The sequence below is a fragment of the Eriocheir sinensis genome, chromosome 48, assembly GCF_024679095.1.
Source record: "Eriocheir sinensis breed Jianghai 21 chromosome 48, ASM2467909v1, whole genome shotgun sequence".
NCBI classification, from domain to species: domain Eukaryota; kingdom Metazoa; phylum Arthropoda; class Malacostraca; order Decapoda; family Varunidae; genus Eriocheir; species Eriocheir sinensis.
This window is the reverse complement of record NC_066556.1, coordinates 6,089,229-6,104,331: the sequence shown is the minus strand read 5'-3', so window position 1 is coordinate 6,104,331 and position 15,103 is coordinate 6,089,229. Positions and strand designations below refer to the sequence as shown.

The 15,103-nt window shown below is 43.0% G+C and overlaps 1 protein-coding gene and 1 long non-coding RNA gene across 2 annotated transcripts; both read right to left on the bottom strand.

Moving 5' to 3' along the window:
* Positions 1–32: 32 nt before the first annotated feature.
* Positions 33–15,001, bottom strand: LOC126981495 (uncharacterized). The gene is made up of 6 exons (XM_050832590.1): positions 14,842–15,001; positions 8,085–8,190; positions 4,575–4,712; positions 1,730–4,034; positions 1,108–1,259; positions 33–633 (listed from the first exon to the last, which is right to left on the bottom strand). The coding sequence occupies exons 1-4, from the start codon at positions 14,842–14,844 to the stop codon at positions 3,898–3,900; spliced, it is 384 nt and encodes a 127-aa protein (XP_050688547.1). The 5' UTR covers positions 14,845–15,001; the 3' UTR covers positions 33–633; positions 1,108–1,259; positions 1,730–3,897.
* LOC126981496 (uncharacterized) lies at positions 5,373–8,066 on the bottom strand. The gene is made up of 3 exons (XR_007733965.1): positions 6,824–8,066; positions 6,609–6,679; positions 5,373–6,538 (listed from the first exon to the last, which is right to left on the bottom strand). It is a non-coding gene; the product is annotated as an uncharacterized LOC126981496 (long non-coding RNA).
* Positions 15,002–15,103: the final 102 nt, after the last annotated feature.

The window sequence follows — 15,103 nt, the reverse complement described above, 5'->3', positions numbered from 1 at the left end:
CTAACAGCAAAAGGAAGACTGACAAGCTAAAGCATTTTAATTTCCAGTTGTATTATTTCCCACTGAATGACATATATAAAAACAGTCAAGACAAGACATTAAAAAACATCAATAACAACATCCATCTCTCTTAGGTAGTGCGTAGCGTCACTGACACTGGTCTTCAGATGAAAAATAGATAAATAAAAAGGCAAAACTAGAGCACAAGATATACAATGGTTACCTATTAAGACACGTTTTCTATATACAAGGAGCTCCTTCCGTGGCACACAGATATATTCTGGAATGCCAAACATTTCCGCCTCTGCAGTGAACGGGAAGCTTGGTCGAGAGAGGGAAGTTTCAGAGAATGCATAACATTGAACGGCTAAAGATTATACACAGGTCGACTCCGATGACCAGAGCTCAAAACAATAAGGAAACACTGTGAGGCTGAGGATTATATATTTTTATCGCACACACACACGATTCAGGTTTGCAGTGTAACAATCTAAGTGTAATCATTGTTAGTTACGCAAATTGAAGAACACTGCCGCCAGTCACCTTAGGAACCCATAGGTAGGGATATTTTTAGGGTTGTCTGCCCTCCGGCCCATATGGTTGTCATCAGCGGCAAGTGATCTGACGACTTTACTGTAATAAATATATCAATGGAAGTCTCAATTTGTGTAATGGGAATATATAGTACATTGATTTTATTGTCTGCCAATGGTTTCCCACCATGATCAACATTTTAAACGATTTAAGGGAGAAAAATGCAGAACAAATAAGAAGCATAAATAATAAAGCACTTCTTTTTTCTAATATACTGGTACAATTAAAAATTATTTCACATGAAAGTCACTGCCGAGATGCACTGAATACCACAATACATAGAGAATGACTGTACATCCAGCTATGACAAGTCCTCAGGTGCTATTATAAAAATAAAAATAAAAAGTGGCCTCATGTGCGTCTGCACACGTGAAAGGAGCTGCAGTGCATTGCTGGGTAAGGAAAAGGCATAAAGAGCCGATATATATGTAAATGCTGAAATTAATTTTGATCGAGATGTGTAGAGATATATAAGCACCCTAATACTCATTAAATAAATTAAAAAAAACTCACCTTCAGGCTGCACAGAGCAGATAGCTTGGTCTGCATTGGGAGCCCATCGGCAACTCCCGCCGAGGCAGGTGATGCTGTGCTGCCCACACCCCCCCACCCCCTTCCCTCCAGCAGGCTGCCCCTGCTGAGGAATTCCTCCCATAGGGGAAACACTGTAGGGGGGAATGGATGACAGGTAAAGTGTGGCGCTGAACGAAAAAAAAAGCTTAAGACACGGAGGAAACTAAAGATTCTTATTTAGGTTATGTGTGTATGTATGTATGTAAGTAGGTATGTAGGTAGATATGTAGGCAGGTATGTAAGTAGGCATGTATGTAGTTAGATAAGTAGATATGTATGTCATGTAGGCAGGTATGTCGGTAGTTATGCAAGAAAGATGAAGAGTAAGTAGCAGATCATGAAGGCATGTATATGTGGTACTGACATGCTTGAAAAAATCTATATTTATTTACCTACCTATCTGTTCTCTCTAACTATCTCAAAAAATTTCAACAACATAAAACATACCAAAGGGATAAAAACACTCACACAAATAAACCAGTTCAGCTAAGAAACACACCTTAGAAACCTTGCCAGCATAATAACTCAACGTTAACATGTGAATGGTAAAATAAATACCCACCGAGCAGACGTTGGGGGCTGTTCCTCTACTTCGCCTGCAGGCCACAGACTGACGGACACAGAGCCACGCAGACAGCCCCACGTCGATCCACTCTTCCTTCTCCGTGACGAGGGTTGCACTCCGACACCGAAGCTCCGAAGCACCACTTACCAGGTACTAGGCATTACACGTGCTAGTAAGACGTAAAGTGCCGGTTGATGGCACTTTACTAACACACACACAAAAAAAAAAAAAAGAAGTCCACGAGTTAGATTTTTAGTTGGCGAGCAACCTGATGAAAATTACCACTTATTTTTTCTACCTCTCATCCAATCATTCTTATGTAATGTTCTAGTTTGATGTCTGTTATCGTTATGCGCGATTTACTTATTATAATAAAATAGAATTCTCATTAAATATATTTTTTATTTACACATATTTTCCAATATAATTAGTATCTCTATATTTAAGCAAATATGCATTAAAATTGTATTACAGCTCCTATACCTTGGCCACACTTGTATAACACGAGCAGGTGGACTAACAGGTTACCTGGGCAGTAGTTGCAATTCATAATTGATGTAATCACCTGCTTTATTATAATTTAGTTTTCGTCATTAATTATAATTGCTATAAAGTCACATTTGTAATGGAGAAATAAGCTGTCCTGTAAGTACCAATCAACGATGAGATCGACGCAAAAAGTAAACCAATGTAAACCATTTCACTCCTGCCTTGGCTAACAACCCTTTGCTTACAGAGTGTATTTTAAACTAAATTGTTGCATATTTTTCTTAACAAAACTATTCACTCTCATATGTTTTGATGCTACGCTATCAATGAGAGCAGGAGAGAAAAATCTGCTTAGATCGTCCTCATTTAAAAGGGAGTATATAAGAGGAACAATCACTGAACTTAACATGATTAATTTCCTCATGACTATACGTATGACATATATGTATTACCCTTGTTATGGTGAAAAATATATTTAAGACTCTTCAGTACACTTTCCCGAAACCTGTATCGTTTGTTAGTTTAAAGCTCCGTCGGCGCCCCAGCAGCGGCCCGCGCGGCCCTGCAGGGGGCGCGTCGCTGCTCCTGCCCTCCCGCGGCGGTGTGGGGGGGCAGCGAGGCGGCGTCCTCCGCGCAGGGCGTCCCTCCCAGTGTGCCACCTTCATCCACGCCCCCTCGAGGGAATGGTGCCAAGGCAGTGCAAGACTCAGAATAATGAAGGTGCTGAAGTGTATACTGTTTTCAACGCTTTGAAATAAAATAAAATACTTAGATCAAGAAATACAAAAAAAACGTGCTTTTCTTTTTATTTGAGTCATCTAATATTTTTTAGATAATTCATCAGAGTAAAAGGAAAAATAAAATAGTCCACGCTACCCTCACAAAGAAAAGGTTGACATTATAAGATATATATAAAAAAGATGTTTTAAAGTTAAAAAAATATATAAATGAAAAGATACAAACCCTGACTCATAGGGGATATTTCAAGGTCTGACCGAAGATAAAGAGACAAAAATAAATCATTAGCCAAAGGAAAATATAATCTATTTTTCCTCTGCTTTGGCTGACTGAAGACTGACTAGATAAATCACAACTTGTGGCTGCTCGCCGCTGACTGTGTTGACCAAGAAAAGGCAGCGTCAAGAGTCTCGTGCTTCCTGTCACTCGTTTTGACTCTGGGGGACTCTGACGTGAAACGGTTTAAAGTTTATTTTCACTGATATTAGACAAAAAAAGAAAAACAAGAAAAAAAAATGGTAATGAATTTTGAGGTCGTGGACATTCTGATATTAAAGTACCAAAATCATAGTAAAAGATGTAACAATATCGAATATATATTTTTTCAACGATTTTAATATATTTTTAAGTCACTTTTGATTTATTCTTATTTGCTGGATGTTTTTTTTATACGTTCTCAAAAATAAGAAACGAGATGAATTCATTAAAAAAAAAACGATAATACGAGGGAGTGAGAATGAGGGTGGCACGTGAAAAACCCGTCATGACACACACACACACACACACACACACACACACACACACACACACACCACACTACACTCCACGGTCACTTCATTTTTACGTAGTAAGAACTTTGATGAACCTTCGACTTCGTGTCCATTAGAGACGTCATTGTTCTTCCTTCCCTAAGTCTTCAGGAGGAGGAGGAGGAGGGTCTACTCTTCCTGACCCTCCTGCTGCTGGGTGAGGGCGCGGAACTCCTCCTCCGTCAGTTCCTCGATGTCGGCGGCTCGTCCTTCCTTCTCGGGCTCGACTTTCTTGTTCTTCTTCTTGTCCCGACGAAGGCTGTGGACTGCAGGGCGGGGAGGGGGGGGGGGGGGGGGAATTAGAGAGCATGAACATTTTTTACACTTCTTTTTGAAAGCCCCATATTAGAAACTCTTATACAGAAGAAGAAAAAGGAAGAAAAGAATCATACACGACACCAACATGAAAAAGAAACAAACAAACCAAGGACTAAACAATCAAGCAAATGAAAACAAGTAAGAGTAATTGAATATTTTTATCATCTAACCGTTTCAATACACACAAACATCACACAGAGGATCATAAACAGAGAAGGAGGTGGAGGAGGAGGAGAACGAGGAAGAAGAGAAGGAGAAGGAGAAGGAGGAGGAGGAGAAGTAGGAGTTAGGTTAGGAAAAGGAGGAGGAGGAGGAGGAAGAGGAGGAGGAGGAGGAGGAGGAGCATTACATACATTTCAACCTTTAAACCGCCGATACACGAAGAAGAAGAAGAAGAAGAAGAAGGCTTTTTTATTTCCTATTTTTTGTTGCCCTTGAACTGCATCCATCGCTGTAAACAACAACAACAACAACAACAGGTCACGTACTCGTCACCAGCTTCACGGGGCCGTCAGGTCTGAGCTTCTCGTCCACCAGAATAGGGGACACCACGCCCACGCCCGCGCCCACCTTGAACACGGGCAGCTCCTCCAGGGGAATGACGGTGGACGACACGGGGACCAGCACTGCCGAGGGAAGGAGGAATGAGTGTGGAGGGCGGGAGGAAAGGAAGGAGGAAAATGGACTAGAGTGACATTAGTGGAAGGAAGAAAGAAGGGAAAGTGGAGTGAATGTAAGACGGAGTAACGGAGGGAAGGGAGGAAGAGTGAAGGGAAGGAGAGGTGAAAGGAAGGAGGTAAAGCTGAGTATATATATGTAAGGGAAAGGTGGAGGGTGAACGATGGAGAATAGGGAGGTGAGTGTAGAGGGAGGGAGTGACGGAAAAAGAAGGTAAAGTGGAGGAAGGGTAAGAAAGTTGAGTGACGAAGGGAAGAGAGAAGAGCATAGTGGAAGAAAGAAGAGAGGGAAGGAGAGACGTAAGAGTGCAAGAAGGGAGGGATGACGGAGAGGAATAGCGGAAGAAGGAAGGAAGGGAAGGAGGGATTGAGGGAAGGGAAAAGGAGGAGAGGCAAGATGAAGGGAGGGACATATATGAATTTGGGGAAAAAAGAAGGCAGTGAGGAGCGAGGGAGGGGCAAGTATAGAGGGAAAGGATAAGGAAGAAAGAATGGAGGAAGGGACACGAGAGAAAGGGACAAGGAAGAAGGAGGGCAGAGGCGAAGCAGGGGAGGACATATTCAGGAGCAGGAAGGGAGAATTAAGAGAGAGGAGGAACATGTGAAGGAAGGAAGGAGGTAGAATTAGAAGGAAGCATGTCGGGAGAAAGAGGATGAAGAGAAAGGAACAAGAAAGAAATGAAAGGAAATCGCTAACGTTGAGTGAGTGAGTGAGAAGCGAGGAGGAGGAGGAGGAGGAGTGCAAAGGATAAGGGGTGAGGGAATAAAAGAGAGAAGGGAACGAGGAGGAGGAGGGAGGAGAAAAACATAAGAGAGGAGGAGAGGAGGAGGAGGAGGGAGGTAAGGGAGGGACATGAGGAGAAGGAGGGAAGGAAGGATCAATGTGAAGGATAAGAGAACCGAGAAAGGGGGAGAGGAAAAAATGGTGGGTGGTGAAGGGGAGTGAGAGAAAGGATGCCAACTGATGTGAAGGGGGAGAGGAGACGAGGAGGAAGAGGGGGAAGGGTGAAGGGGTGAACAGGGTGAGAGGGAGAGAGAGGAGAGTGACGAAAGCAAGATGGGAAATAGAGGAAAGAGGAACATTGCAACGAACTCAATGTAAGTATGTAATATTTTCCCTTATTTTCACAAGGAACTCAACTCTCCCTTCCTTTGGTTTCCTGCACTCAGCTCTCACGCCCCTGTTCCCACACCCTGCAGCCCTGCCAACCCCTGCCCCAGTCGAGTGCTCCCTGCCTAACGCCCTACCTGTATGCTGCTCTCTTTTGCTTCACTTCTAACCTGCAATATTTTAACTTTACCTCATAGTTACTTCAGTTTATCATCCTTATCTGTTTGTTTTGTATCGTAATTTACCTACTTACACAATTTTCTTTATCTTATCTTCCCTTTATCACTCCCTATCTCTGTTATCTCCTCCTTTTCTTTAGTACATGTGGTCACCTGATTACTTACCTTATCTAATTACCTCAGTTCCAAACGTATATATTCTTCACCTGTATGTTCTTTATGTGAGTTACCTCCTTACACACCGTTCTTTGCCTTTTCCTCCCTACCTCACTTCCTATGTTGCTATTCTTTATTGTGTTTTCCTTTTTACATACCTGAATTTACCTCACAGTTACATAAATTGATATACTCGTTGCCTGTCTGTTTTATCGTTTCAAGTCTCTTCCTTCTACATCTTTCTTTAACTTATTATCCTTCCCTCGTTCCTTACCTGTCTGTTCATGTCTGTTCTATAGCGCCAAATCACCTTACACACATTTTTTTACCTTATTCTTCCCTCGTTTCTTACCTGTCTGTTCTATAGCGTCAAATCACCTTCTTACACACATTTTTTACCTTATTCTTCTTCCTTCGTTCCTTACCTGTCTGTTCTATAGCGCCAAATCACCTTACACACATTTTTTTACCTTATTCTTCCCTCGTTTCTTACCTGTCTGTTCTATAGTGTCAAATCACCTTCTTACACACATTTTTTACCTTATTCTTCTTCCTTCGTTCCTTACCTGTCTGTTCTATAGCGCCAAATCACCTTCTTACACACTTTTTTTTACCTTATTCTTCTTCCCTCGTTCCTTACCTGTCTGTTCTATAGCGTCAAATCACCTTCTTACACACATTTTTTACCTTATTCTTCTTCCCTCGTTCCTTACCTGTCTGTTCTATAGCGTCAAATCACCTTCTTACACACATTTTTTACCTTCTTCCCTCGTTCCTTACCTGTCTGTTCTATAGCGTCAAATCACCTCCTTGCTTACCTTTCCTTACCTCATCCTTCATACCTCGTTCTCTTTACCTGGCTGTTCTTTAGTACGCTCACCTGTTCATCTACCTGACCTTGCCTCATGCTCACATACATATCTTCCTTACCTGTGTTTTTTGGCCTGTTCACCTGGCTGCATACCTCTCCTTATACCTTATCCCAATTATACCTTTCAACAAGAGCGTCTCGTCCTCTTACTAATCTCTACCCTTCTACTTCACTTTTTCAATGCACACTCTTCAGCCAGGTTAACGTTCTGCATTCTTCAATTATTCCAGTATTTTTTTTTAACCCCACCGGAATGCATCTAATCTCAATACTTCACTACCTCTTCTCTGTACCTTGCCATGTCCCGTTTCCTAATCTCACCTTGCCCTGTCTTTCTACTTACTTTTTTTCTAATACATTTAACTTTCTCCACATCACAGAGCTTTCTTTTCTCCAATCCTCTCCACAACTTTCTCCTACTCCTCATTCTCTTCCTTGGTTATCACTTGTCACCTGTATATCAACACGCTTCCCTTACTTTTTTTTCTAATACTTACATATCTCCACATCTCTGTACTTTCTTTTCTCCAATCCTCTCCACACGTATACATTCAACTTTCTCCTACTCCTCATTCTCTTCCTTGGTTATCACTTGTCACCTGTATATTATCACTCTTTCCTTACATTTTTCTAATACTTAACTATCACCACATCACTGTACTTCTTTTCTCCAATCCTCTCTACACGTATGTACTGCACTTTCTCCTACTTTTTTACTTGCTTATCTCACTTGTCACCTGTTTATTATCATGCTTCCCTCTCTCTTTCCCTTTGCCAGCTGTCGCCACTCCTTCCCCTTCCATTCCTTCCTTTCGTTCAGCTTCCCTTTGTAATTCCCACGCCCCGTTTTCCTTCCCTGGTAACTCCAAACTCTTCTCGTCCCTGCCCTACCTTCCCTTTGCCTATTCTACCCTGTCTCTTCTCCCTACCTTTTTACCTCATCACCACCTCAACAAGTCCTCCCCTCTCTCTCCTTCTCCCTGCCAAGCACTCCCCTGTCTCACCCTGCTTGTAGGTCGCGTCAGGGGACTTCTCGTAGAGTTTCATGGGGCCTGCTGCTACCACCGCCGCCAGGGACACCACCAGCACCACCGCCGCTGACATTTTCATCTGTGGGGGCGATGAAGAAGGGTTAGTGACGCTGAAGGTACGGTATGGTTGATAGTTTAAGTGAGTGACAGAAGGCGAAAGGCTAAATATTTGGTATGGAAGACAGTGAGATAAACAGACAGATAGAGATGAAAAGATAGACAGAGAAGGAGAAAGGCTGAAGATTTGGTATGGAAGATAGAGGGATTAAAAAAAGGTAGAGAAAGAATGAAGGTGATGAGAGAAGGAGAGAGGCTGAAGATGCCGTATAGAAGAATGATAGATAGATAGATAGATAGATGGAGAAGGACAATGTACAGAAGAATGGTAGATAAAGTGACAGAGAGAGATAGAGGAAGAAAGAACATAAGGATAGAACGAGTAAGGCCAATGATGTGCACTTAATGGGTATAAGGGGAGGAGCTTATTCGCCAAGGTATCGTGAACGGGGCACAGTGATGGTAAACTTATTATGAGAACAATAAATGCTGAAAAAAAAAGAAAACGAATTGGAAGATGGGGAAATAAATGTATAATAAGAGGAAAATATAAGCTGCTCATGTTGAAGGTTCATTATATAAGTCAAGTTTTACGAGGAAAAAAGAATGGAAAAAGAAAAGCGATTGGATATTTTGATGTTTCTTGGTCATTTTACTCCTTTTCTCTTTCCTTCTCATATATATATAATTAGTGTGTTTTCATTTTTCCCTCTTTCTAATTTCTTTTTTCTCTTTCCTTCTTCCTTCTACTTAGTGTTTATTTTCCTTTCTTTCCGTCTGTCTAATTATTGTGCGTTTTTCTCCTCCCTTACTCTTTCAATAGCTTTTTTTTTCCTTCCTCTTCCCTTCTCCTTTCTACTTAGTGTCCTCCTTTTCCTTCTTTCCTCTTTTCAGTGTATTCTCTTCCTTGCTTCCTCTTTCTGCTTAGGCCTTTTCCTGAGTTCTCTTTTCTTCCCGTGTTTTCACTTATTAATGTGTTTTTATCTTTTTATATTTTCTTTCTTATATCTTTTCGAGCTTTCTTCTTTTCTACTTAGTTGGGATTTTCCTCTTTTCTTCTTCTTCATATTTTGTGTTCTTTTCTTCCCTTCTTTTCATTTATTGGGGTAGATTATTTGTCTCTCTTCTTCCTTCTATCTTTTCAGTCTTTTTCATTCTATTTCAATTTTCTATGTTCTTTCTCTTCCCTTCTTTTCATTTACCGCGCTTTTTACTTTTTATCTTTTCTCTTTTCTATCTTTTCAGGCTTTCTTCTTTCAATCTTTTTCCTCATTTCTTACTTCTGTCCTTCAATCTTCCCTCCTTCCTTCCTTCAATCTTTTTACCGCGGATCACTCTCCTTCCCGTCCCGTCGCCGCAGCCAAACCCTCCTTCCCTCCTGCCCTCCCTGTCTCTCTCTTTCCCTCCCTCCCGCCCTTCCTGTCTCCCTCTCCTTCCCTCCCGCCCTCCCTGTCTCCCTCTTTCCCTCCCTACCGTCCTCCCTGTCTCTCCTTCCCACTCTCCCTTCCTACAGCCCCGTCTCCTTCCCTCTTTCCCTCCCTTCCACCCTTACTGTCTCCCTCTCCTTCCCTATCGCCCTCCGTCTCTCCTTCCCACTCTCCCTTCCTCCCGCTCCGTCTCCCTCCCTCCCTCCCGCCCTTCCTGTCTCCCTCTCCTTCCCTACCGCCCTCCCTCTCCTTCCCACTCTCCCTCCCTCCCTCCCTCCCGCCCTTCCTGTCTCCCTCTCCTTCCCTACCGCCCTCCCTCTCTCCCTCCCGCCCGTCTCCGTCCCTCCCTCCCTCCCGCCCTCCGCAGCAACACGCGCCCCGCCGCTCCTCGTGTCGTGTGTCTGCGTGAGCGTGTGATCGATCGATTCCCACGACTCAAGGCCGCCCACTGCCGCATGCCACGCCCCGCCCACGCCCGCCCCAGAGAGAGAGAGAGAGAGAGAGAGAATTACATTTGACTCTGATGTTTCGCAAGGCATTAAATTACTTCTATATCCTTCACATTTTAAATACAGCAACAGCTCCTTTGACCACTACTACTAACGATAATAAAAGACCGTTAGGTGGACAGAATGCATCTCTCTCTCTCTCTCTCTCTCTCTCTCTCTCTCTCTCTCTCTCTCTCTCTCTCTCTCTCTCTCTCTCTCTCTCTCTTCCTGAAATCGTGAACAATGGAAGCAAAGAACCTATTGTGCAAGCGATCTCAAGGCTGGAAACACACGAAAGAACTAAGGAACGACGCAGGGAAGGAAGAAGGGTGTTGCTACGGTCGTCTCACTAGCGATGAATGGACGGCAGTGAATGGCAAGGGGCGGTACGGTCTGTCCCATAGCGATTAAGATGATCCTCGTGACAATGAAACGCTCCTCGTGTACCTATTATCGCACCTATGAGCTCGTATCTATAACCAAGGTAAACCACGTGTCTGTAAGTTCGTACCTGTAACCTCGTGAATATAAGCTTCCACCCGTAACTTCGTATCTGTGAGGTCGTACCCGATAACCTCGTCCCTCTCAGATGCTCCTCGCAGTTAGCAAGAGCGGTGTTCTCGGACGCTTCCACCTCCCACATCAACTACTTCCAAAGGCCGAAAAGGAGATTAATCGGGTTTTCACAAGGGCTTTTTCACATTCATGGTACAGAAGAAGGGTCACACTACCACCAGGGTCATAAAACTACCCCTGGAAATGCCCATAACGCCTACGATAGCCTTGTCAAATGTGTGTGTTTGGCCGCTGAAAGGTCTGGGAGAGAATACGCGCCCAGGGAGGGAGAGCGGGGAGTGGGAACAACATACAGAGAAGCCTTTGAATCGTATAAGGAGAGAGGATCTGAACTTAACAAACAATCGTATAGGGAAGAACCTGGAACTAAAAGAACCTGGAAAGAGAACTGGAACCTGAGAAAGAACCTGAAAAGAACCTGAAACTGAAGAAGAACCTGGAACTGAGAGACAAAAGAGGATCTGAACTTAACAAACAATCGTATAGGGAAGAACCTGGAACTGAAGTACCTGGAAAGAGAACTGGAACCTGAGAAAGAGCCTGGAAAGAACCTGAAACTGAAGAAGAACCTGAAAATGAGACAAAAGAGGATCTGAACTTAACAAACAATCGTATAGGGAAGAACCTGGAACTGAGAAAGAACCTTGGAACCGAAGAAGAAGAACCTGGAAAGAGAACTGGAACCTGGAAAGAGAACTGGAACTGAAAAAAGAACGTGGAAATAACCTGGAACTGAAGAAGACCCTGGAACTTAGAAAAAAAAAAAAAAAAAAAAAATCGTATAAGAAGTAAGGACCCGAACTGAATAAGCAATACCAGAAACAAGGACCACGTAGTTCTAGACCATGAATTTTAATGCTGTCGAGGGAGGGAATGTCTTGTTAGTGTTGCCATGTGTATATTGAAAGGGACTGTGAAAGGAATGGGAAGTTGAGGAGGAAAGGTTGTAAGGTACAGGACCATGCAGTAGTAGAAGAGTATAAGGAACATGACCATGGAGTATTAGAGTATAAGGCACATGATCACGGAAAAACAAAAGAGCATAAGGTAAATAGTCATGCCGTATATCAAATTAGAATAGAAGAAAGTAGAGAAGAAAATAGAAGAAATATCAGAATAGAAGAAAATTAGAGAAAGAAGAGAAAGAAAAAAGAAAATTATAAGGTTTAAATTACAATAGAAGAAAATAGAAAAGAAAATAAGAGAATAGAAGAGGAGAAAAGAAAATAGAAGAAATAAAAGAATAGAAAAGAATATAAGAGAAAGAATAGAAGAAAAAAAAGAGTATAAGGTAAAGAATCATGCAGTATCAAATAATGGAAGATAGTGGGAAGAGAACAAGAGTGAATAGAGAATAGAAGAAAACAGAAGAATTGTAAAGAATAGAAGATCATAAAACAGAGGAGTATAAGGAACAGAATCACGTCGTACTAAAGAGTCAAGGTCTGTGTACAAACGATCAAGGAAACAGCACAGCAAAAACACGCCTCCTGCCCGATGCCCTCACGCCCTGGACGACCCACGCAGAGGCAGCGGCGAGGAGGCGAATAACGGAGAGAGAAGGGCAGCAGAAGGGCCAGGAGGAGGAAGAGGAGGAGGAGGAGGAATACTGTCTTTACCTTATTCGGAAGACAACGCCCACACACCTTCGCCCACACCTGCATCTCTCTCTCTCTCTCTCTCTCTCTCTCTCTGCTGACGAAGGCGAGGCAGGTCTAATTATTATGTCCTTGGAGGTTTTATCACTGGCTTCGCCTTGAGGTTAATTGTAGGATTGTTCACGAAGGCTTCCTGTTTTGTCTGCCTGATAGTGTTTTTTTTTTTCCTTTGATTTGCTATGTGAGGTTGTTTGGTTATCCGTCTTTTCTGTTGTTTTCTTTTTCTTTCTTTTTTTTCTTTGATTTGTTTTGACTGGATTTTTTGTCTTGTGTTCCCTGTTTTTTTTGTTTTCTTGTTTATATTTTTCTATTCCTTTATTTTCCTCTGTTTATGTTTTCTTTTCTTCGTTTCCATATTCTTCTATTTTCTTCCATGTATCTGTTATCTCGTCTTCCATTTTCTTTGATTCATGTTTTTTTTATTATTAACTTTTCTTCGATTCACCTGTTATCTATCATTCCTTCTATTTTCTTCTATTTATTTGCTTTCAATGGCTTTTATTTTCCTTCTATACATATTTTCTATTCTTCGATTTTCTTGGATTTCTCTGTTTTCTGTCCTTTCATTTTCTTCGATTGACCTCTTTTCCATCATATCTTTTATTTTCTTCGTATTATCGCCTGGGACCATTTACTCAACCCTCTATTTACTCACACTCACGCAACCAAGTCAGGCCAATCATCATATTCCGCTCCACTCTATTACGCAAGACATCATTTTCCAAGCGTTCCAGATTTTTGTACACTTTCACCCAAGCAACCAACCCACTCCAAGGCCGGTGGTGGGTGCTGTTGTGGCCTCCTTCAACACGCCTCAACCCCACCTTCGCGGCCAGGTACTAGGACGCACCTGGATGGTCTGGTGTGATTGAGGTTTACCTGTTAATCCGGTAGGTGCGGGGATTATGTATCTTAAGGGCCCCTCTAAGCGAATTAATGAGAAAAAATCATTATTCACGCAAACCATTTAATAATATATAGTACCAATGCATTTGTGATCAGTTTATGTCTCATCTATTTGGGGGGGTTAGATCATGGTGAAAATTTGGCCCATGGCTGGTACGCGGTAAAGCCACAAATTTGGCCCGTCGCTGCTACCGGGTTAACGCCTCGCATGCTACCGGCCTCTTGCAGTCTCCTGATATTGTTATGTTCTTACGTTCAACCCAGTCACCTGAATGTCTTACCTCCCACCCTTCCTGTTCTCGTTTCGTTCTAACATCCTTACTCTCATACCAGAACGTCAGTAGTAGAAAAATTAGACTGTTAACACCCACTTCCTTTCGGCGACACCTTATTCACCCCGCCCACACCATCACCACTGTAACAACATGACAAATAGCAACAGTAAAAACCAAACAAAACATAACTCTTCTTTCCCTCATTCCTCGGACGCACGCGACAAAAAATAGTTAATCTTAAAAAAAAATAAAGAATGAGGTAAATAAATCAACAAAACTTCTATGTCTTAATTTCGTTGTTGTTGTTTTTCGTCTTTTTCTTTTCTTCTTTTTCTACTACTACTACTACTGCTACTACAACAACTTCCACCATTGATATATATTCGTTTTTTTTTTCATTCATTTTTTCTTCTTTCTCGTCCCTTTTCTTCTTTTTCTCCTTCGTCTTCTTCTCTTCCAAGGGTTATTCCAGAGATTAAAAAAGACACACACTCGGTAATCTTTTCTCCTCCCCTCCTTTCTTCCCCTTTCCTCCTCTTCCTTCTCTTCCTCCTGCCGTACACTCATGCATGCTTCGCCCCTCCCTTCCTGTAATAGATTCCCGGATATCACTCACTCGGCTGAATAATTAGATAATGAAGTTCAGCCATTGTCACGAGCCCACGAAGGTCATTCCTAAATCGTGTTTCTTGTGTCGCTCCTTCCTGCCAGATGACGTCAATCGCTTTTCTTCAACCCTCTATCCATGACGTCACGATTCCTCCTCCCCCTCCTCCCTCTGATTCTCTTCCTACCCCCCCCCTCCCACTTCTTCCCACGTACAGGACCCCAAGGACATCTATACTAGGAACACCTGGGCACCCTCACACCTGGTTAAGTAACTGTCCCTTTCTTCCCGTTTTGTTATATGATGGTGTTGAGGTGTGCGATGTTTGTTCCACCTGCCGCACCTCATGTCACCTGCTGGAGTGCCAAGAGGTGGAGTGCACGGTGCCACTTCTGCAGGAGGTATTTGCAGGTGATTATACAAGTTGTACCATCTTTGGCACCTTGTTTCCTGTTGCTCAAGACTCGGATTGAAGAATAACACTCACGGGCAAAAGATGAAGCGTTAATATACACCTTTAATATATACAAAGTAGACACCTGTTTCGCGTTATCGGTGAACTCTTCCTTTCAGCGACGAGAAGTGAAAGCCGACGGAGACTTCACAGCCTGAGAACACCGCGGCGCAATAGACTACACTTTCTCTCTGGCATCCATCGCTCCTCTTAAAAAACATGTAACACTTCGGGCTTAACTCTCCTTCAGGTGTCTCGTGGCGGCGTGGAGTGTCTACCTACCATGCTGAAGGGCTGAAGCAGGAGGGAGAACGAAGGTGAGGACACAGGTACAGACAGGTGTGTGGAGGCGGCAGGTGAGGCAACACTGGGCGGGCGTCGCGCGGCGTGCCTCGTGTCTCAGGCGCTGGGGAGACTCCGGATTACTCTCTCCTCGTGGGTGCCAACTTCACCACATCGAACTCGCTATAACTTCGTAACCAGGCCTCCTCGAGTTACCAAATCACCAGGACTAGCACAGAAGGCTCCTATGGTCTTGGTGACG

Bases quoted from the DNA above. Each gene is read 5' to 3' on its own strand.
- LOC126981495 (XM_050832590.1), bottom strand. The intron at 4,713-8,084 runs GTGAGACAGGGG...TTCCCTCGGCAG, and splicing joins TGACGCGACCTACAAGCAGG to TGCTGGTCCCCGTGTCGTCC. The intron at 4,035-4,574 runs GTACGTGACCTG...CCCGCCCTGCAG, and splicing joins CCCCGTGAAGCTGGTGACGA to TCCACAGCCTTCGTCGGGAC.